Source organism: Ursus americanus, chromosome 14, assembly GCF_024610735.1.
Source record: "Ursus americanus isolate L20-20 chromosome 14, mUrsAme1.1.p, whole genome shotgun sequence".
NCBI lineage: Eukaryota > Metazoa > Chordata > Mammalia > Carnivora > Ursidae > Ursus > Ursus americanus.
The window spans coordinates 56,216,382-56,238,364 of record NC_142140.1 but is presented as its reverse complement, the minus strand read 5'-3'; the positions used below and the strand labels follow the sequence as shown (position 1 = coordinate 56,238,364).

The 21,983-nt window shown below is 47.5% G+C and overlaps 1 protein-coding gene across 1 annotated transcript in view; it reads right to left on the bottom strand.

Moving 5' to 3' along the window:
• SAFB2 (scaffold attachment factor B2) overlaps positions 1-21,983 on the bottom strand; it is a 31,758-nt gene that overhangs the window by 7,887 nt on the left and 1,888 nt on the right. The window contains exons 3-13 of the mRNA XM_045776743.2: positions 18,791-18,855; positions 18,504-18,707; positions 16,692-16,754; positions 15,839-15,866; positions 14,418-14,928; positions 13,945-13,994; positions 13,312-13,412; positions 8,520-8,669; positions 8,317-8,429; positions 3,638-3,768; positions 2,440-2,531 (exon numbers count right to left, since the gene is read on the bottom strand). Coding sequence (XP_045632699.2) covers positions 2,440-2,531; positions 3,638-3,768; positions 8,317-8,429; positions 8,520-8,669; positions 13,312-13,412; positions 13,945-13,994; positions 14,418-14,928; positions 15,839-15,866; positions 16,692-16,754; positions 18,504-18,707; positions 18,791-18,855 — 1,508 coding nt within the window. The remainder of the gene's footprint in view (positions 1-2,439; positions 2,532-3,637; positions 3,769-8,316; positions 8,430-8,519; positions 8,670-13,311; positions 13,413-13,944; positions 13,995-14,417; positions 14,929-15,838; positions 15,867-16,691; positions 16,755-18,503; positions 18,708-18,790; positions 18,856-21,983) is intronic.

Sequence of the window (21,983 nt, the reverse complement as noted above, 5' to 3'; positions counted from 1 at the left end):
CCTACTCAGCCAGAGTATTTGTGGGCAACTGCCCTGCCACTCCACTTCCGGGGTAAGGCAGGAAATGCTGCCCGCCGACTCGCCTTTCTGAGGCTCTCAGAGGCTAGGACGCCCAAGCTGGCCACACTCACTCTCCCCGGAAGCTTTCACAGCTTGGAACACAGGGCCTCCTACAGACCCACTGCCTCAGGGTCTCTAGGGAAGTGGCCTGGGAGACATTTTTAAGAATTTCCTCTGGTTATTTTCTTAATTACTTTGTGGGTGGTGGTGCTGGAGGGTCAACCCGAGAGAAAGACAAGCAATAGCTAGGGTCCGATTATTTTGCCGAAAAAAGAGGGGGGCACATACACAGAGGACAATCTCATCACAAAGATGGACCCAGAACCCAAAACAGCACGACGACACTCTTCGCCTAGGAGACGGGCAAAGAGTTTTGAGTCTGTTCACACACACCCCAGGCCGGACGGCAGAGGGCCGACCCCTTAAGTGCCCAGGTGAGGCTGCAGTGTAGTGCAGAGGCCCGCGCGGCGCTGGAGTCTCTGAGGCGGACCCCTGGGCTCACAGCCCGGCCTCCCACGTCCTAGCAGCCTGGCACGCTCTACGCACCCAGGGACTGTAGGATCCTGTTCCCTTTCTGAAGGGCACTCGGAGAACATCCGTCACAAAGAGTAACGACCGTGCTCCTCGGCACCTAGAAACCCGGAGCTTGCCACGGCCTATGCACACAAATGCTGCCCACAGCAGTCCTCAACAGGGGACGTGACACCAGCAAGTGTCCCTAAGTGAGGGCCCGGGTAAGATGATCACAGTGCAGCGGTAAACGCGGCTTTAAAAAGAGAGAGGGTACACACACACCCAACCTGCACGGCTCTCAAGGGCATCATGCTGAGGTCACGTGCTACATTCTCACCGGGACAACATCCTACAGATGGAAAGCAGAGGGCCAGCTTCCCAGGCCTGGGGCTGGGCTGGTGGGGTGGGTCATAAGCGGGAGATCTCTGCGGTGACCGGCTGGCCCTGGAGCCTGACGGTGGCGGTGCTCACGTGAGACTCCACCAGTAACTGAAACTCCTGGCACTCCATGCATGCACGCCCCGCAGACCAATGTCACCGTCCTGGCTTTGAAACTGGGTTACAGTCAAGTGAACGGAAACCACTGGGGGAAGCAGGGTGATGGGTACATAGACCTCCTTACTATTTTGGCAACTTCCTGTGACTCCGTAATTATTTGGAAATAGACCGTACACGCCGTGTCGTGTGTGCAATGCCCTTGGAAAGGAAGTGTAAGACATCCACGTGAAAGCAGAGAGGCTTCTGTTCTTATGGTGTCGTCCTCCTACATGACCTCAAGGTTCTTTTTTTTTTTTTTTTTTTTTTAAAGATTTTATTTATTTATGTGACAGAGAGACAGCCAGCGAGAGAGGGAACACAGCAGGGGGAGTGGGAGAGGAAGAAGCAGGCTCACAGCGGAAGAGCCTGATGTGGGACTCGATCCCGGATCGCCAGGATCACGCCCTGAGCCGAAGGCAGGCGCTTTAACGACTGCGCCACCCAGGCGCCCCTGACCTCAAGGTTCTAATCAGGCAGACATTATTACTATTTATTTTTCTAACATCAGCGTTATTCAGATGGTAAGTTTACGGGGTTTTGGGGGGGCTTTCTTTAGATTTCTTGATTTGATAGTTCTTTTTACGGTTTTCATGTAGCCCGTAAGAAAAATGACACTAGGAATGACTATTTGAGAATGCGAATGTGCATTTCAAAAGTCAGTCCTCCACAACGAAGCGTTCTACAGTGAACACCGTTAGCTTTGTGTTCATTCTAAGAGGACGGCTCTCCTCAGGAACATTTCAGCTAGAACCTTCCGCTGGTAAGCAGAGGGTTTTGTTTTCCGGGGTGGAAAACACAACACGAGAAGCCCCTAGTTTGTCCAGCCGTGTATGGCTTAGGTAGCGGAGGTCCATCCCTGACAACGTGAACGTCAGTTTTGCAGCGGACTCCACTTTTCTTTCCTGTTCATGTCACACAAGGAGAACAAATTAACAGAAGAAGTCGATCAACTAGCACTAGGTTAACCAAAGAGCAGAGCCTGTCTTCTGACTTGAGCAGCCTGAGTCCTGCCCATCCTACCCAATGGTGGGCTTTCTGTGAACCAGTCTTCCTTCTAGAAGATGGTATCATCTGACGAAGAGCCAGCGAGGGTCAACACATCATGGAAAGTAAAAAGACTGAGCACTGTTTTGAAATAAGTTGTAGAACCTAACTTCGTGTTAGGTGTGTGTGTACATACAATCTGAGCAGTTAGTAACATGCCTTCTGAGCACTTCAAAGAACTCTTAAACTTTTAAAGGCGAGACACTGTTTTCATAACGCAAATCAAAGTGGTTGTTAAACCACCCTCCAATCAGCGGGACTTGAAGCAGAAGAAGCAATACTTACTCTCTCTTTTGACCTGCTTGTGGTTTTCACACTAATGACAGGCTCTCCTTTCGATTTATCCATTACGACCGTCCGTTCCATTCCTCTGCTTCCTTCAGGAAAAAAATACAGCCATCTATGAAAACCTGCTGATGCCCCCACTTCCCGAGGGCAGGCAGCACACAGGCTGGTGGGGGTTCTCGATGCTCCCCTGAGTGACTCATGTGAACCGCTGGAGCTTCCGCACCTCCTGTCTCTCCCCGTTGAGGCCCGCAGCGACTACGGACATGAGGCAGCTGGCACACCACGCCGGGTCTCTGCTCACCTGAAAGGAAGCGGCTGCGATTTCCCCGCATCTTACAGGGTTAATCTAAGTCGAGCGTCTGCAACGCAAACACACCCAACCCACCAGCTTCCTTCACCTGCACGCTAAATCCTCATGGCTCCAGGATACCCAATCCCCCTTTTTAGTCCTCCTCCACATTCTGGAAAGCTCTGCAGAATTCAGGCCCTTGTGTTCTGAATCAGATGGCTGGGCTTCCCTTCATTCACATACAGCAATAAAGGCTTCCAAATGGATCTTCCCCTCGACGACACAATAACCAGACTCTCGCCACCACGACTATTACTGATTTGGGGAGATTTGCAATACTTGAGGAGGATTTTAAAAACACGTTCCTCATGAGACCGCTGGTAAATTACCCCAAACACTTCAGATCTAATTTGTAATGCGCGGTACCACATTCCAACGCTCCAGATGGCTGAGTTTTGTTTGTTTTACTGGGGGGGGAGGGGTGGGGAGAATGGGGTTTTGTTTTTTCCACAAAACATTCTGTGGCGCCTCACGCCAGCCTGAAGGTGCGGAACAGGCTGCAGAACCTCATCGAATTCCTGACAAGACCCGGGCCACCTCTCCCTCGCACATCCGGACACTCTTCTGCCAAAGGTACGCAAGGAAGAGCAAGCAGCCCGGTCCCTGAACCGCCAGTGACCATAAATCACGGGGCAGAACACCGCCAGGTGTGCGACGTCACCAGAGACTCCTTCAAGCCACGTCGTCCCCTGAGGCCCTGCTGCTCAAACAGCTGCCGATCAACAGAACCCGCAGTTGGCCCGCAGTCAGCCCAGCGCACACCACGCACACTCGCTCCACGGCACCTCCCTCCGCCGCCCCACCAGGCTCTCCCCTCCTGGGGAGCCCTCGGCAGGCTCTGCTCACCTGATTTGGTGACTCGGGACCGATTTGTAGGTCCTGGTTTCGGTTCATCCTCATCTTTTTCTTCCTTCTTAATGTCTTCAGGCTTTTTTTCCTCCTTTTTCTCCATCTTCTCTTCCTTCTTAATCACGGTTCTATTTAAAAACACGGTCATCACAAACTTGAGCTCCTGGGACCCTGGCAGTTGTTCACTCATTCAGACTTCCACACAAACCAAACCATCTGGGCAGCAAGTGGACAGGGATAGTTACTGGGAAACCGGTAATGATCTAATACCCTCTTGAGACCCAGCCCTTATTCCCCCCGCTCCCCCAGAGTTCTCTGCTACACCTAGAAATACGCAGCATGAAACTGCAGGCTCGTGGACAGTTTTCCAAACTGCTCGATGCACTGGTCTGCAAGACAGGCACACGGGCATACGTGAGATACACTCTCAACTACAGAAGAATGCTTGCGAAAAACTGGTTTTAAGTTTTCACTCTGGGTGGAATGTTTATGTAGAAGAAAACATTTTTTCCTAAATAAACAGTATAAAATAAAACGGGGTACAGCAAGAGGATGCGAGGTGCCTGCTACATGAAGCAGCGGGCCACCCGCCCTGAGCACGGCACCTGGTCACTTCCGCATACGTCGGGGGAGTTAAAATGGCATGCTACGTTCCAGCTCATGTGGAAACGTAACATTTCAACCGAAGGCAGCTTTATTCTATGCAGTAAAATTCTACATGGTGAACTAAATCATCATTGCCACTCACATTTGTCTCCCATATTCCCTAACGCCTTTGTCTCGGGTAATTAAATCCCACACTTATTAAATGTCCACCACGTGCCAGGTCCAGGACGGGAGAGCCAGGCCCCTCGGGGTTCTCTAACCAGCGCTCCCTGCCCTCTCTTCCCTGCAACCCAGGCAGAGCTCAGGCTGTCCCAGCAAACCTCTCTCAGCTCACTCTTCCTCTCTGAACTTCCACAGTACAAAACTGTCATCTTTTTTTTTTTTTTGAGAGAGCGTGTGTTTGTCTGTGTGTGTTGGGTGGGGGGTGGTGAATGGGGAGGGGCAGAGGGAGAAGGAAAGGGAGAATCCTAAGCATACTCCATGCCCAGTGTGGAGCCCAACCTGGAGCTCAATATCACAAAACTAGAGATCATGACCTTAGCCAAAAACAGAGACGCTTAACTGAATGAGCCACTCAGGGGCCCCAGAGCTGTCATCTTTAAAGTAACATTCACTTTGGGGTACCTGGGTGGCTCAGTAGGTTAAGCATCTACCTTCGCAGAGGTCGTGATCTCAGGGTCCTGGGATCGAGCCCTGCGTGGGGCTCTACGCTCAGCTTGGAGTCTGCTTCTCCCTTTCCCTCTGCCCCTCCTCCCTGACTTGTACTCATGCCCTCTCCCTCTCTCTCTCAAATAAGTAGTAAAATCCTTAAAAAAAAAAAAAAATTTAAAATAATATTCACTTTAAGAAAACTTTTTAAAAAAATAGAAGATTTTATTTTTAAGACTGCTCTATACCCAACTGTGGGGCCCAAACCCACACCCCTGACATCAAGAGTTGGAACACTCCACCAACGGAGCCAGCCAGGCGCCCTGAGAAAAACTTTATTTAAGACAGACAATGAACAGAAGGGGCAGAGTCCCAAGCAGACTCTGCTGAGCGGGGAGCCTGACAGGGCTCAATTACATGACCCTGAGATCATGGCCTGAGCTGAAACCAAGAGTCTGACACTCAACCGAGCCCCCCCAGAGCCCCTAAAATTTTTTAAAATTGTAAACGCACACCATAATAATTGATGGCATGTACCACGATCGAAAACTGTTGTTTTTAGCATATTGGTTTTGCTTAAAAAAACAAAAACAGGGGTGCCTGGGTGGCTTAGTCGGTTAAGCGTCTGCCTTCAGCTCAGGTCATGATCTCAGGGTCCTGGGATCAAGCCCCACGTCGGGCTCCCTGCTCAGCAGGGAGTCTGCTCCTCCCTCTCCCACTCCCCCTGCTTGTGTGCTTTCGTTCTCTGTCAAATATATAAATAAAATCTTTTTAAAAACAAAAACAGAAAAAACAAAAACACAAAACCCCAAACACTGTAGGTGCATCAACTTATTCAGTTTCCCTGGGACAACCGCCACAGGGCCTAAGTGTCAATCACTGGGCTCCACCCCCGTGTCTGCGCTTCGTAGGGCTCCACGGGGCTGGGCTGCCACTCGGCACACTGCACTACAGCACTTCTCCCGGCACGTTTGTCGCGGGTAATGCACGCAGATCTGTTTCCCCTCAACAGCTACAGCACCCATGTCCCTTCTAATAGGGACAGAGATGGCTTCTGGTGCTGCGTGGCTGCAAGTAAAGCCACAACGAATCACATCTGATGTGCGTGTCCCGCTATTCTGGGGGTGGCACCTTCTCTCTCCAAGGAGACCCCCCGCTTATTCTGTACTCACATGGCACCTCCTAGACACAGAGGAATTCCCCTGTGACACCACGTTAAAAAGTTCTAAAATACGAACATATGAGTACGAAGAAAGGCTGGAGGAATCTACACAAAAGACGGTTACCCTCAGGTAGTGGGATTATGCTTGACATTTGTGTGGACTTTCCAAATGGCAACTACATAAAAATCACCACTCATCCAACCCGGGAAGACAAGCCAGTTCTTTGGAAAAGTGTTTCTATTTCACTTAGGTTGACTACTGAGCCTATAAATTCTTTTTTTTTTTTTTTTTTTAAGATTTTATTTGTCAGAGAGCTTGCGTGTGAGAGCCATGTGCACACAAGCAGGAGAGTAGCAGGCAGGGGGAGCAGCAGGCTCCCCACCGAGCAAGGAGCCCGATGCAGGACTCGATCCCAAGACCTTGGGACCACAACCTGAGCTGAAGGGAGACGCCTAAGCGACTGAGGCACGCAGGTGTCCCTGAACGTAGAAATTCTTAAAGTGAAATAAAATGTTAACAAACAAAGGTTTACTGGAAGAAAAAAATATGATTCAAACATATTCTGAACTGTTCAACCTCCCAGTCAGACCACCTGGAGGCAGTCTGGTTTTAAACATCCCAAGTTCATCACTGGTTACGTGCCCCAGTGCTGGGGGTAGCCAGCCTGGACTGAATCCTGGCCTTGCCACTTCCTAGCTGGGCCGGGGGCTCTCTAGCCGGACACTTCCTTTTCTGGAGTCCGTTCCCTCTGCAACCTAGGACTCTTTCAGGGATCAAGCAAACCACCTGATTCAGGTGAGCTCGTTATTACCCCCTTCCTTTCTCCCGAAAACTCGTCTCACTGTGTGGTCAGAAAATCAATGACGGAAATGCATTCCAAAACACCAAGAACTCTGAACAACTGAACAGCTACCAATATTCTACAATTACAAGGTGGTTTTTTTTTTTTTTAGCACTGCTGACAGAATGCGTCTCTTTGAAGAAGCTGCTGATAAAATTACAGGTCTCGCTTGTAAATCCACGAAGGCTAATCTAACATCCACTGCTCACAGGCCTACGGATTTCTTGGAATGAAGACCAGCAATTATACCTTTCAAAATGGGAGTTGTAAGCTTAGGAGTATCAATGAAGCCCCTACATTCACTCGACTATACATTTTCCTAACATAAGCAATGGCAAAATGGAATCACTGAGACTGACATTCTCAGCAAAGGGTTCACTTCTCAGAGTGAAAGTGGCCCTAGAACGGCAAGTAAACGGTACTGACAATATAAACTTAAGATACTCAGCACTGAGAATCGCACCATGAAGAACATCACCAAACTCTACCTTCTCCAGAAGATACACTTACAACTTCGAGAAAATGATTAGCAAGCAACGCCTCCTCTAAAAACCCGTCCCTAATTCCATCCTTTACAGATGGTATCTCAGACCCACTGATCCCAAAATCCTCTGCCAAGGTACCCGTGGGTGCCACAGTGAACTCACAGGTACCCCGGAATACTTTACATTTTTGAGGGAAACACAGCAGCACTTGACAACTGTCAGACACTGCACAAACTACTAGCTTGAGGTCATTCTTTTCGACATTCGATCGAGCTATGCTCCTGTGAATAATGCTGTATTTTTTAAAAAGTTGCTGTGTTGGGGCGCCTGGGTGGCACAGTGGTTAAGCGTCTGCCTTCGGCTCAGGGCGTGAATCCCAGCGTTATGGGATCGAGCCCCATATCAGGCTCCTCCGCTATGAGCCTGCTTCTTCCTCTCCCACTCCCCCTGCTTGTGTTCCCTCTCTTGCTGGCTGTCTCTATCTCTGTCGAATAAATAAATAAAATCTTAAAAAAAAAAAAAAAAAGTTGCTGTGTTAAAAAGCAAGGGCTGCATGAACACCAGTCTGGATCAGGAAACGATTCCACAGGGTGAGTGGCTGTGTAAGGACCCAGAACACTGAATGAAGTAAAATTATTATTCTTTCCTTCCAGCTGTGTTGTCTTTCAAGAGACCACTAAATAGTTTGGACGTAAATACTAAGGTTCCTGTGAATATGCTTTTGACGGTTACGGGTTACTTCGCAGGGACCCTTACTGAAACCTGAATACGGAAGTGGTAGCAAGATGCACAAATGGGATACGTAAGTAAGAAGCCGGTGAGGCTGCCTGTGGCAAGGAGGGACCCTGTGGCTGCCACCTGCCCTCTTCCTGACCAGCCCACCGCCCCCCCCAAGAGAAAGCTTAAGAGAAAGATTTTAAATAATCACTTTACTTTTCAATTTTGATTTCCACGGGATGATGTCTGTCAACACTAGATAATTTTTCCTTCTTCACTTCACACTCTTTCCTGTCAGACAGCTTTTTCCCAGCAGGTTCGTTTTTGGCCTAAAATACAGTATGGATTAGAAATGGCCCATGGTCCAGGTCTCCTCGCTCGTGAACTGGATGGGTTACAACAGGCAAGAGCCGCCTGACCTTCTCTACGGAGATCATTCTTCCATGCAGCTCAGTCCTGTGGAGATGGCTGATGCACTTGGTAGCTTCGTCAGATGTCGACATGGTGACAAATCCGTAGCACCGAGCTCCGGGACTGCGGGCGTTGGTCACCACTTTGGCCCCGACAACCTTCGTGAGAAAGGACACTCTCATTTTCCCATAAAAATCACCACGCGATTAGCTAAAACTGACTAGCAGTTAACTGATCATCAGAATTCTTTCCATTAGTTTTTACTTCTCCACAAACTGTCGGTTCGCCATATTTAAGTCACTGAAGTGGTTCTACCTCACCCTGACTATCCAAACCCAACTGCTTTCCATACAAGAGCAGCCCTCGGAGAGACAGAAAACAAACACGGAAAGCTAAAGACATTTAAAACGCCACAACCCACAACTCACTAATTAATCAAAAGTCCTTCCCACTTGGATCATTTTCTCCAATTGGGCTTCAACTTCCAGACAGGCTGGCGCACCAAGCATTTACCCTCCTGCTGCCTGAAGAAAACCTTGCAAATTAGAGGAAACATAGGCAACCAGGGTTTTCAGACACCATACACCCGGCCCCACAGGACGGTGGCCCCTGCAGGGGACACACACACACACTCACACACACACACACACACACATGGTTGTCCCGGCTTACTTCCTAAAGATTCTCTCAGCCACCGGCGGGAGGAGCACCTGAGGTAAGGGTGGGAGTCTGTGAGCTGAGCACAACTCAGTGTCCGAAGAAATCAAGGCAGCAAGAAATCATAGTACCGGAGAGGAAGTGCTGCATGAAGATAGCCCCAGAGAGTGCAAAGGGCCCTAAGCAGCACACATGTGAGAGGCTAGGGAGAAAACCACCTGTAAGAAGAAACAAGGCCCAGGCTCAGGGCCTCAAATAATTCACTTTTTCCAGAGTGAACCCGACAGCTGGAATGGAAATGCTTGCAATTCACGGGGCATCAGGCTGACACCTCAGAAGGGTGCTGCCCCGGGAGGGGACAAAGCTAGCCCCGAACTAAGTCTGCTCTGACCTCACAAAGCCTAACAGCAAACTTGGGGAGGAACAAGCAAGTGAACAGTGTCCCAGCAAAAGTTCAAGGACACTGACAGGAACACACGAATAACCCGAACACAACACGTAAGTCACAATGTCTGGTGTCGGATCAAAAAAGACTAGAGAAGCCAAGAAACGAGAAAATGACTCTAATGAAAAGAACCAACCAACCAATAAACAGAGATCCAGAACGCACTCCGGTAACAGAACTACTGGACGATGATATTAAAGTTATTTTAGCTATATCCTAAATGTTCAAGAAGTTGGAGAAACCACTCAGCATGTTACGTAAACACAGAGAAGATATTTAAAAACATCCTGAAATTCTGGAGACGGAAAATACACGAGATGGGCCGGACAGCAGACACTGCAGAAAAAAACGATGACGGAATTTGAAGACATAGCAACAGAAAGAAGCTACTAAAAATGAAACGGAGGAAAAAAGATGGAAATAAACCAAAACAGAACCAGAACATCAGTGGCCTGCGGGACCACCTGTGGCGTCGTCAAAAGCAAGCAGCACAGGAAAACCTTAGCGGATAAAACCACAGCACATCTGCAGCTTGAACTGCTCCAAACCAGTGATAAAGAGAACCTTCCAGGTAAACCAGACAAGAAAAACACCTGTGCCCTAAGGAGCAAAGGTGAAACCCACAGTCAACCAGTGACACAACATGAGCCAGAAGGAGGGAGCAGCACTGCTGTCTGGACAAGAAAGGAAACAAACAAAAAAAAAAAATCAAGCAACCTGGAATTCTGCTCCCAGCAAAAACAATTTTCAAAGTAAAGGCGAAAGAATGATTTTCAGATCCACAAAGGCAGCAAGAATTCATCCTTGGCGACACTGTACTATAAGAAAAGTTTAAAGAAGGAGGAAAACAATTCCCAATGGGAACTTGGATATTAACAAGAGGGAATAAAAAGCACCCCAAAAGATAAACATGGAGATAACTAAGAGCCCACGCTTTTTCTTGTTTATGTATCTCTTTAAAAGGTAACTGTTGGGACACCTGGGTAGCTCAGTCGCTTAAGTGACGGTCTTTGGCTCTCAGGTCATGATCCTGAAGTCCCGGAATCGAGTCCCACATTGGGGTCCTTGCTCAGTGGGGAGTCTGCTTCTCCCTCTGACCCCCCCGTACTCTCGTTCTCTCTCAAATACACAAAAAGAAAAAAAAAGATAATTGTTTAAAGCAAAAAAAACCGAACCCCCCCAAACCAAAAAAAGAAAACCCCACAAACACACCAAAATACAACCAACCAACCAACCAACCAACACATCAATGAGCCAAGACCGTACGGCATTGTTTATTAACTGGATGACCCCACCACAAAGGCTGGGAGGGAGCGATGGCGGTGCACCATTTCCAGGTTCGAATGCCCCCTCCCCCGAACTGGAATATCACTAAAGAACAGACTGCGTTCAGTCTTGTAACACAATTCCTTTTTTTTTTTTTAAAGACTTTATTTTTGTGACAGAGCGAGAGAGCACAAGCAGGGGGAACAGGAGAGGGAGAAGCAGGCTCCCCTGAGCAGGGAATCTGACGCCGGGCTCGATCCCAGGACCCTGAGATCATGACGGGGGCTGAAGGCAGACGCTTAACCCTCTGAGCCACCCAGGCGCCCCTTGTAACAGAATTCCTAAATGCGGCCACCAAAGACAAATGTTACAGTTCAACCAACGGCTCAAGGAAGAAACCCAAATCAAACAAATACCTTGAGACAGATGAAAAGGGAACTATAACACAGCAAAACCTACGGGGCGCGGCCACAGCAGTTAAGAGCGAAGTTCGCAGGATAGATGCCCACACCAAGAAATGCAAACAAGCCAAATAAACAAGCTGACTCTACACCTTAAGGAACCAGGATACCGCAACGCTGGTTACTTGCACTGACTCCAGCTAACAAGCAACTGCGCAGAAAAGATACTCGATGCAAAAGGCAGCAAAAAAAGAGGAGGAAGGCATCCAAGAACAGGACAGAGAGAAGACAGGGAACCAGAGCGCAGATTTAAACCCAACTACATGGATGCTCAGAGGACATTCTAGAGAGCTGAAAGTAGAGCCAGCACCTACGCCAGTGCAGAGCCGCTCATCAGGACACAAGAGCCCTAGCAGGTCTGGCTCTGACCCCTGTGATTCAGCAGGTCAACATGAGCAAGGCCTCTCCTCTCTCTGGACCTCAGGGTCCCCAACAGTGAGATGACGGGGGCGGGGGGAGGGTGTGTGTCCATCATCTCTCCGTTCCCGGCAGACCCTGGTGCCCGTGTTTCCGCTTGCAGATATATGGAGAAGCCTGCTCTCTCCCTACAGAGGAAAGCCCCCTCGGTCCAGAGCACCCCATACAGGGCCGAAGGAGACAGATTCTCCCGAGAGACAGATGTCACTTCTTTCAGAGAGAAAACTTCCCTTTCTTCAAGGTTGAGGGGCTGAGCCAATGGTAGGGTCATGTGACCTTCCCATCAAACTAATGGTCCTTGCAAGGACGTCATTCCCGATGGCCCCAAGAGCAGAATCCAAGACCACCTCGCCTGTCCCTGCCCCCCTGGCCTTGCCCTCCGCCTTCACAGCAGCCTCTGATTAGTTCATCCAAATTACAGACTCGTCCCACCACAGGGCCGAAGTCCCACGGCTATAGTCCAGTGCCCAGCTCCGTGGGCAAGGCCAACTGTCTCACTACCGAGGCCTCGGCTTAAACAGCACTTACTCAGCAAGGTGACCCCCATCTAAACTCGGTCTCCCTCCCACATACTGATGGCAGGCTGTACTTTCATGAATGAATCCCGTGTCATGTGCTCTATCTACTTGAGTGATCTTTCCAGCAGCCTGGGAGATCTAGGAGGCCAGTGCCCTCACAGCTGCCGCTGTGCTTCGTAACTGGTAACCCCATCAAGAAGGAAGTCAACAAACGGAGGACAGGTTGCGGCCTCCCAGTTTTAAGCCCTTCTGAAAGACATTAGCAGTGAAGAAAAATTCATCTCACGAATGCTTCCTCTGGGTCCTGTCCACTGAAAACACGAATGCATTTGCCAGCTCCTACTCAGGCACACAGACCTGGGCAGAGAAATGCCTGCAAAGCTCCACCGGTGCTCCCCCCAGCACCTCCCTGCCAAGGGGCACCACGCCCCACAGGCACCCACAACACCAGCACGGTCCTCCCGGCTGAAGGTGAGACTGTTTCGTGATCTAATTCCAGGACAATGAAAATCGGTTTTAAATGTCCTAAAGTCTCTGCAAGGCTCCTGAATGGTACTATTTTCTTTCTGCCCCTGTGGACCACATACTCGTGGATTTATTTTTAAGCCACTACCATGTTCCCGTTCTCGAACTGTGTATTTGAAAATGCGGAAATTTTAAAAATCAACTCTTCACTTACTGCTTCGGAAAAAAATTCAGCATGATAGCGTTAAGTTTTGTATGGGCCAAAACACGAACAGTTTAAGAGAAACTAGAATGAACCACGAGAACGTTCAGACCACAGCAATTTATATACATTTTCTGTGACACAATGCACTACCCGCTGTTACCCACTCTCAGCGAGGAAACAAGGCACACTACCCAAAACCAGGTGGCCTTTTCTCCCTTGTGGTTTTGGTTTTTTTACCTTTAAAAATACACACACAGAAAAGACCACCAACAAAACTGACAACAGAAGAAAGAACTCTCTAAAGTCTTAAGTTCGTTACTTAACGCTGAGCAGAGGCCGGGGGGCGAGGCGTTAGGGGGCACACACCTTCCCATACTTGTTGAAGAGGTTCTTCAGATCCGTCGCTCGAGTTGTGGAGGACAGTCCGCTGACCCACAGGTTCCGGCCAGAGCTGCTGCTGGTGCGACCTGCCGCAGGAGGGAGAGGGTCAAGCTCGGCCTCCAGGCCGCACGGGAAGCACGACCTGCCTCCGGACGCAGCCCGCTCTTAATCCCCAACCACCTCCCATTTCAACGCTTCTGGACTAAGCATTTACAGGACCGAAGACAAAAACTACGGGGGGCAGAAACCGTTCCCTTACTCAAGGAGCCATCAGGTCCTCGTCAGTTACAAACGGCAATGAATTTTGATGACCAATTCTCACCCGGGATGACAGTTTCTGCAATCTCGTTCTGTTATTCTAACGGGCAGAACGGGACTATAACAGGAGACAGCGCACCGGGATTTCCACTATCCCATAAATGACAACCACAACAGAGACGTGAACCACAGAAGCTCACCAACACTTCAATCTAGACTGTTAAGGTACTGTTAGGTGGTTACTTCTGGAAATCCTCAACGAAACCAACCACCGGATCCCCAGTGCGGGTACCTGTAGACCCCTCCCTCCCCAAATAAGGGATCCGTAGGCGGCTCCCTGCAACGTATGTTAAATCATACCTTTTTCATCTTTAATGATTGGCTTTATATCTTTTTCTTCCTTAAAAGAGCTAGAGACAAAAGTGAATGTTACTCACACGTGAACAAAAAAAGAGAACTAAATTAAAAGTATGGTATGTGCTAAAACTGAATACCTACCAGAAAATTAGTCTGAAATAAAATTTTAAGACACCTTTGCAAGCTTCTATAGGAAATCTGACCCCCAAAATACAATGTCAGATTCTTAAAAGTCAATTGGATTTAGCTGAAGATAGCGGTTAACAATTTAAGAACACAACCGTGGTAGGTTGAGAAAAAGAAAAGGAATAGATTCACCCATTAAGAATACACAACGAGAAATAAAACATGGTTTAGAAGTAAACTACAATTGCATCAGTCTGGCTGGCCAATTGCAGAAAAAACAGCTTATGTGTGTCATTAAATGACCAATGAAAAGGAGATAGCGTCTGGTCTAAAACTGAGAAAAAACAAACCTCATTTTCTGATCAGCGCCCTCACTGGCTGAGGACTCTTTAGGAGCCGGAGGGACTTCATTACAAGCTTCAAAAGCAAACTTCTTCACGTCTTCTTTGCTATCTCTGGGGTCTGGGCTTGAGGCTTCCTGGGGCGCTTCCGCGGCCTCCTCGCTAGAGGCTTCCGTGTGCTCTGAGGCTTTACTACTCTGCTCAACTGGCTTCTCTAGCCCTACAGGCTCACAGTCCGTCCGCGCGCCATCGCCTGGCTGCTCCACGGGCTCCCTTTTCACTACCGCTAACAGGGTGTCTGCCCTGCTCGCCTGAGCTTGTGCTGTTGACTCGCTGGCCAAATCTAAATCACCCTCCTCCGGATGGGCGCTGCCAAAAAGGTCCTCTTCCTCCGCAAGCTTTCTGTCTGGCCCCACGCTACTTGTATCCTGTGCAAAGGGCTGCTCCAGCTCGGAACCTTCTTCTTTTACTGGCTCAGATTTACAAGTTTCCCCCAAAATGTCGAGTATTTTCTCATTTTCTACGGATTTAACAGGAATAGAATGGCACAAGGTTTAATTACCAGGGAAATAAAGCAATCACAAATGTGGAACTGGCACGGCTGCCACACTAACACGAAGAGAACTGCTAGCTACACAGAGATTGGAAAACCCGCGGGTACACAAAGTTACACCGGTTACACTACCTGCACTCCAACCGACTGCTACAGTAAGCCGCTACGCTACATGGAAGAGAAAAGGCCCCCACAGATTCAAACACCTACAACCACGTGGCAGCTTCTCGACAGTCTTCTTCGTGTTTTTGTTCAAGTGTGGGTCTTCAGACTTATTTTTCCAATGTCCAAGGTGCCGAACCGAATGCGATCACCATTCGATGACAGCTCAATTTCCAAATTTCTTTGAGTTTCTTTTAACAGAACAGTCCAATCCGCAAACCAGAAACTCTTCCGACGGCGGGAGATAAACGCAGTCCAGAAGGGGAATAACGCGGTGGAGATTTTCCTGAAGAGACTCTGTTTCCTCTTCTGGGATCCAGTCACTTCTCGGGTTATAAGTGCCCTGACAACCGGTTTAGCCTGCCTTAACTGTATTAATCAAAGACTGCAGCAAAATATCACAAGATCTGTTTCATGTGTAGAAACACATGGAAGAATCACCGGGGGAATTACTTAAATGCCCCTCTACGTGGTTAGAGAGATGAAAATAATCACTATATCTCACCAAATATATTTGACCTCCAGAAACCAGAAGGGCACTTCCACAGATCTGGTGATACGAGTGGGTTTCCAATCTCTGATCCTTGTACGATCTGGATTGTCCACCATTAAAATCAGTTACACAACCATACACAGCTTAGGATATATAGACAGAGTGAAAAAAAGAGTGGGAAAACTTTCAAACCATTAACTGTCGTGTTTCTCTTATCAGTACCTGGCTCCAATAGAGGTTCTTCAATATCCTATTTAAAAAAAAAGAGAGAAAAAAATTCCACAAGGCACTTAAAAACTGGGCAAATACATTTCCCTGGCAGACAGTGTGAATAAACACTCAAAACAACCGTATTCCATTCTCGGGTGATTCAGTGAGGACAAGCCCATTTTGTTGGCCTCTCCCGGGCAATGCCAGGTAGATAGCAGTGACGCTCGGCCTCTTCTCTTCAAGTCTCCCTGGAGGGTCTGGCCGCTCCACCCCAAGTCTGAGCTGACCTAGCAGCCTCTGGAGAAGGCAAACAGCCACAGCACAGACGGCAACTGCTTTAGAAGTCATACCAGATTTGAGAAAAATCTATTTCTCCCCAAATAAGCTGTTACTTATAACTGGAACCTGTCGACAAAACCATCTGTTCACTCCTCTCAAAACCTTCCCCTGACTTCCCACTGTACATAAGACAATGGGCCAAATCCTTTTCCTGACCCACAGACGAGGGTAGTCAGGCCTGCTCATGTCTGCGGCCTCCGTCCCTACATTCAGCCAGTCTCCCTCCTGGCACACGGGTCAGACCTCAATTTGGGTGGGGCTTCCTCTAGGTGCTTTTACAGCCCAACCACTTCAACCTCTCCCTGGATGAACTTTTCCCTTCTAGTTATTTTCTTGCTGGTTATTAACACGGTGCCCACTAAAATGCAAACAGTTAAGACTGTACTTGTTTGGCTCGACCTCTTACCCCAGCTCAGGATCAGTGCTTAACCAACCATTTTTACACATGCACACAACCGTTTTCACTACAGACAATGAACTACTTGCGTAATGTTTCCAGCTATGCAGCACCAGAATGGTAACTTACCGGAGGTACTTTGAAGTCCAATGATGAAGCATCCAAAGTGTTCTCGAAGCCCTCGCCATCCACCTGAAAAACAAAACAGAGAACCCCTTAATGGAGACAGAGCTGTGAATGCCAAGGCGTGCACTTCACCAGTTTCTAAGGGACCTACGGGTCTACTTCCCTCAAGCGCCCACCACCATGTACAAGTCCACTGTTGGATTATTTGGGTTCTCGATGGCCCCTGCCTGCTCCAGGACTGTGTGGTACTGCACCTCTGAGAGGGTCTCACAGACAGTAGGTGCTCAGTCAGCACTGGCCCAGGAACGTACATATTCAGTTCCCAGGCAGCATCTATTTTCTGGTGGTCCACACAGGCGACCTGGACACAATTTCCAGAGCAGAGCTCAAAAGGAAAATGGAAAACTTCGCACTTCTCCGATTTCACTTGGTAACAGATACTTTTAAAAAATCACAGTAACTGGGCACTTTTAATCCAGGGTGCTTTATTTCGAACATTTAACTGAACTATCTTAAATGGCACTCAGTTTGAAAGCTTTCTACCTTCCTAAGGGAAACACAAAAGCATGCCTTCCCAAATGTATTTTTTCCTTCCCCAGGTTTGAAGCTTATGACCTGGATGCTTCGATTCACCAAGAGGTAAGAAACCAAGTCCACGCTCTGGAAATAATTAACACACAACAGGATCACACCGAGAGAGGCCAAGGCCAGCAAGTCAGTTGCTCAATGGCACCCTAGGCTGAGGGGCAGGGACGTTTGGAGTTTGTGACTTTTGACCTTTAAGGGTTTAAAGTCCCGTCCTATGAGGGCACTCCAGCCCCCCCCCCCGCCAGTTTAATGCCTTTAAAAAGAGAGAACAGAAAACCAAACCAAAACACAAACAATACCAACCAAACTAAAAGGCTGAGTATACCAATGTAGTAGGACTGAATGGCTATCAGTCTGAGGGCGGCCACCACAGTCTTCCGCCTAAGAGCAGAAGCGAAAGCTTGAGAAAGCGACATTGGGAACAGAATTCAAGCCTCCTTTATATACTGGGACATTAAGAGTGGTTTTCTTTTCACCTTTTTTTTTTTTAAAGATTTTATTTATTTGACAGAAAGACAGCGAGAGAGGGAACACAAGAAGGGGAGGGGGAGAGGGAGAAGCAGGCTTCCCGCCAAGCAGGGAGCCCGATGTGGGGCTCGATCCCAGGACCCTGGGATCACGACCTGAGCCGAAGGCAGACACTTAATGGCTGAGCCACCCAGGCGCCCCTCGCCACTTTCTTTCATAAGTGGTTTTCTTATGTATGAGGATGCTAAGAGTGGTTTTCTTTTCTTTTTTATTCTTTTCTTTCATGAATACTTTCCTTCACTTTCGCGTCTTTTAACATACCCATCTAGCCTTGTCCATAGAGCACATCTTAAAAAAAGCCAACAGGATGACCCAAATGCTGAGATTATGAACTGTTTTTGTTTCCTTCTTATGCTTCTACAGTTTTTAAAAACCTATTTTCCAAAGGAAAATACTTTCACCAACAGTATCAGCCTTTTACGACTCATGCTGAGGAAGGGCCTCCCACCCTTTTATCAAAATACTCCCCAGGATTGCAGAGAAGTTAGCCATTAGTTAACATCTGACTTACGTGCAGTGTAAACGGATATAATTTACCACGAGGCTTTAGACACGGAACTCTGTGTTTATGGTGACTGCTGACGTGGCTGGGCGCTATTTAATCAACCACCAGCGCGCTCTCACTCCCAGCAGCGGCACGTGAGCGCCCAGGAGCCCCAGGGCTACCGGCACATTCCACCATGTCTTCAAGTTACCTACAGCATGCTCTGTGAGCTGCGCCGGGAGCTCTTGCAGTTGGGCCACCACGTATTCTTTGCTATCACAAAGGGAACCGAGAATGCTGTCAGCGCCGTCCTCCCCAAAGTCGGGAGCACTGCTATTCTCAACTTCGCTTTCTTCCAACACACCAACATCCATCATGTCGAGGTTCTGCAAGCTCTCTAAACCTGCCTCCATATCCTCCTGTCAAGAAAACGAAAGGCGTCAACGACCGGGTGGCTGGTCACAGAGCTCCTGCTGGTGTCTCTGCCGTAGACGCCACATACCTGCCCGTCTCTGGAATCTTCTTCCAGGCCGTTGTCTTCCATACCCTCTTCCTCCAGCTTTTGTCCTAATTACAAGATAATTTTTCAGTCAGATAATACTCAAGTTCTGGCCTTAAAAACGTGCATACCTTTTATTTTAGAAATCCCACTGGTAAGGGCGTGCACTACAACGTCTGACAAGGAATTAAAAACGTAAGTCATCTATCTAGAAACTGTATACAGCCCAAACATTCAAAGGGGAAACAAATCACGACAGTCTGTTCATATGGGGGACACCAGCTGTCCTCAACAGGGGAAGTGGGGGGGAATCTGACAATGACTGGAAATATTTTTGGTGTCACAACTCGGGGATGCTACCGGCAGCTGGCGGGTAGTGACCAGGGATGCCGTTCAACGTAAGACAGTGCACAGGACAGCGCCCTGCTGGAAAGCATGACTTACCTCAAACTGTCAACAGTGTCAAGTGTCTTACAACTTTAAAAAATTATGCTTCCAAAGAGTATTTAATGATCCGGGAAAATGCCCACAAAAGTTAAGAAAAAAAAACAAAAAAACACACCATATAGAGTAGTTCTACTTTTATTAAACAGCGTGTACACATTTGTATGCAATGAAGTGTAAAGATGCATTTATAAAACACACAAATGAGAACGACTCAGGCACCCAGTTACCAACAGGGGTTAAAATAGAGGGTGAAAACATGAGAAATGATCTCATTTTCACATGCATACTTTTTACGTTTTCGAAAGTATCTAGGAGTATGCTTTTTATAATTTTTTGAAATGAGTAAACTAACCAAGAAGAGACATCAATCTTCGAGTAAAGACCCAAACTGTAGTGCGTACCCAAAGCACCTTCGGCACCACAAGGAGTACTCCTTGCAGATGCACGGCTCTACCGTGTGTCAGGCGCTGTGCTATGTTCGTGTTCCCCACGACAGCAGCAGTCGTATTAGCTGCATCTGACACAGGAGAATCTGGTTCAGCTCCTAAAAGCTGTCTAAAAATGTCTGGCAGCAGCACCCACTTTCAGGGCCTCTAAATAGCAGCCTGCAGTACCCACGAAGGACGTCAACAGGAGAGATGCAGACGGAAAAGTGCCCTAAAGGAGAGGGGGAATGACACACGCCGGGCAGAGAGGCCGGACCCCAATTCCAAGGGCCTGGTTTCAGCTAACTACAAACTGAAGGGGTGGGGGACAAAGATGCCAGAAGAGCAATTCAAAATTGTAATCTTTCAAAACACACCCACAAGCTTCACAAATTTTGCGTGTTTAAATGAGTTAGAGAGGAGGAGGTCTCTTGTTCTAACTCATAATGAAGTTTTTCCCCAGAAAGTTTAACTTACTTTTTACTTTTATGTAATCCTAAGACCTAATTTCGACCAGGACACCACCCAGCGCTTTGTATAACTAACCACACGTGCAGACACCTACAAAGAACATGCTAGCTCAACAACCTGTAGGAGCTGTCCTCTACCCCAGGGCCCTGGCCACCCGCTTCCTCTCTGGGCCTTTGGCGACTTCTCAGAAAAAAAAGGAATGGGAAGGGATCAGTGCCCTTCTCATCCTAACTACAGCTACACTGGGACCAACATCTCTTTATACCAACAAAAGTGAGTACTATCAAAGCAATTTTGACAAAAGGGTTAAGTCTATGCAGTTTTACCATCACCTAAACTGTAATCCAGACATTTGGACATGCATTGGAGGCACTCTACTAAGGTTTGGTTTGTCTAATGATCCAAAGATCCCTGTTAAAAGCCAAGAACAGTTTGATTAGTAAGCCTTGAATCTCTCAAGTTTTAAATGAGTACCTACCTTAAAAACTTCCACTAAGAACTTTTAAATTAACAGACACACATCTCTCAGTCTGCACTCACTTGACTAGTCAGCGTTTATACCTGACCCATACACGAGCAGCAAAAACACATCAATGTGTTTAAAATCAATTTATAGGTAACTCCTTCACACAGCCTAACTAAAAAGTTTAAGCTTTGAAAACATATAAAGTTTTAAACAGATGAGTCATGCAAAAGTCCTTCTAGGAAAGCACTTATAAAAAGTAAATTAAAATTACTGAAAAGGGGGCGCCTGGGTGGCGCAGTCGTTGGGCGTCTGCCTTCGGCTCAGGGCATGATCCCGCTGCTCTGGGATGAAGCCCCACATCGGGCTCCTCCACTGGGAGCCTGCTTCTTCCTCTCCCACTCCCCCTGCTTGTGTTCCCTCTCTCACTGGCTGTCTCTCTTGTCAAATAAATAAATAAAATCTTTAAAAAAAATGGCTACGATGGCAAATTTAATGATATAAATAAATAAATAAACAAATAAATAAAATTACTGAAAAGGCTACAAGCTAGTTTCTTTTTCCTTTCTAAGCACCTGTCCTTCACTGCCTAAGTTTAACTCTTCTTCAGATAACAGGGTATGTCCAGCCGTTCCAACTGTGTTGGCACCCTTCCAGAAAAATAATACCCATCACACAGAAGTTCCCAATTATATTGACTGTCCTTATAATGAGGATGAAAGCCAAGAAGGGTAACAAGGTTTCAAAGTTTTAGGGAATTAAATGCTTCCAAAAACAGCTAGTACCATCCACAAAAAGTAATGAGGCACTAATCTATGTCACAAAGCGAATGAACCTTGAAAATATGCTCAACAGAATAAGCAGACACAGAAGACCACATATTGCACGATCCTATTTACGTGAAACAGAATGATCAATTATATACTGCCAGGGGCCGCAGGAGGGGGAAATGGGGAGCAAATGCTAGTAGGCACGGGGGCTTCTTTTTGGGGTGATGAAAATATTCCAGAATTAAATAGTGCTGACATTCGCATAGCTTTGTGAATATACTAAAAAGCAATGAAGTGTACACTGTAAATAGGTGAATTCTATAGCATGTGAACTACACCTCAATTTAAAAAGAAAAATCTCACTGTGGGGCACCTGGCTGGCTCAGTCGGTAGAGCATGTGACTCTTGATCTTGGGGTTGTAAGTTCAAGCCTCACATTGGATGGAGAGATTACTTAGTAATAAAATCTTAAAAAAACAAAACAAAACAAAAAAAAACGAAAAAACTCACTGATTAAAAAGAAAAAACAAAACAAAACAAAACAAAACAAAAAAAAAACGCTGGGTGCAAATACTCCAATAATCTATTTTGGATCTTTAGAGATACTGGGTTCTAATCTA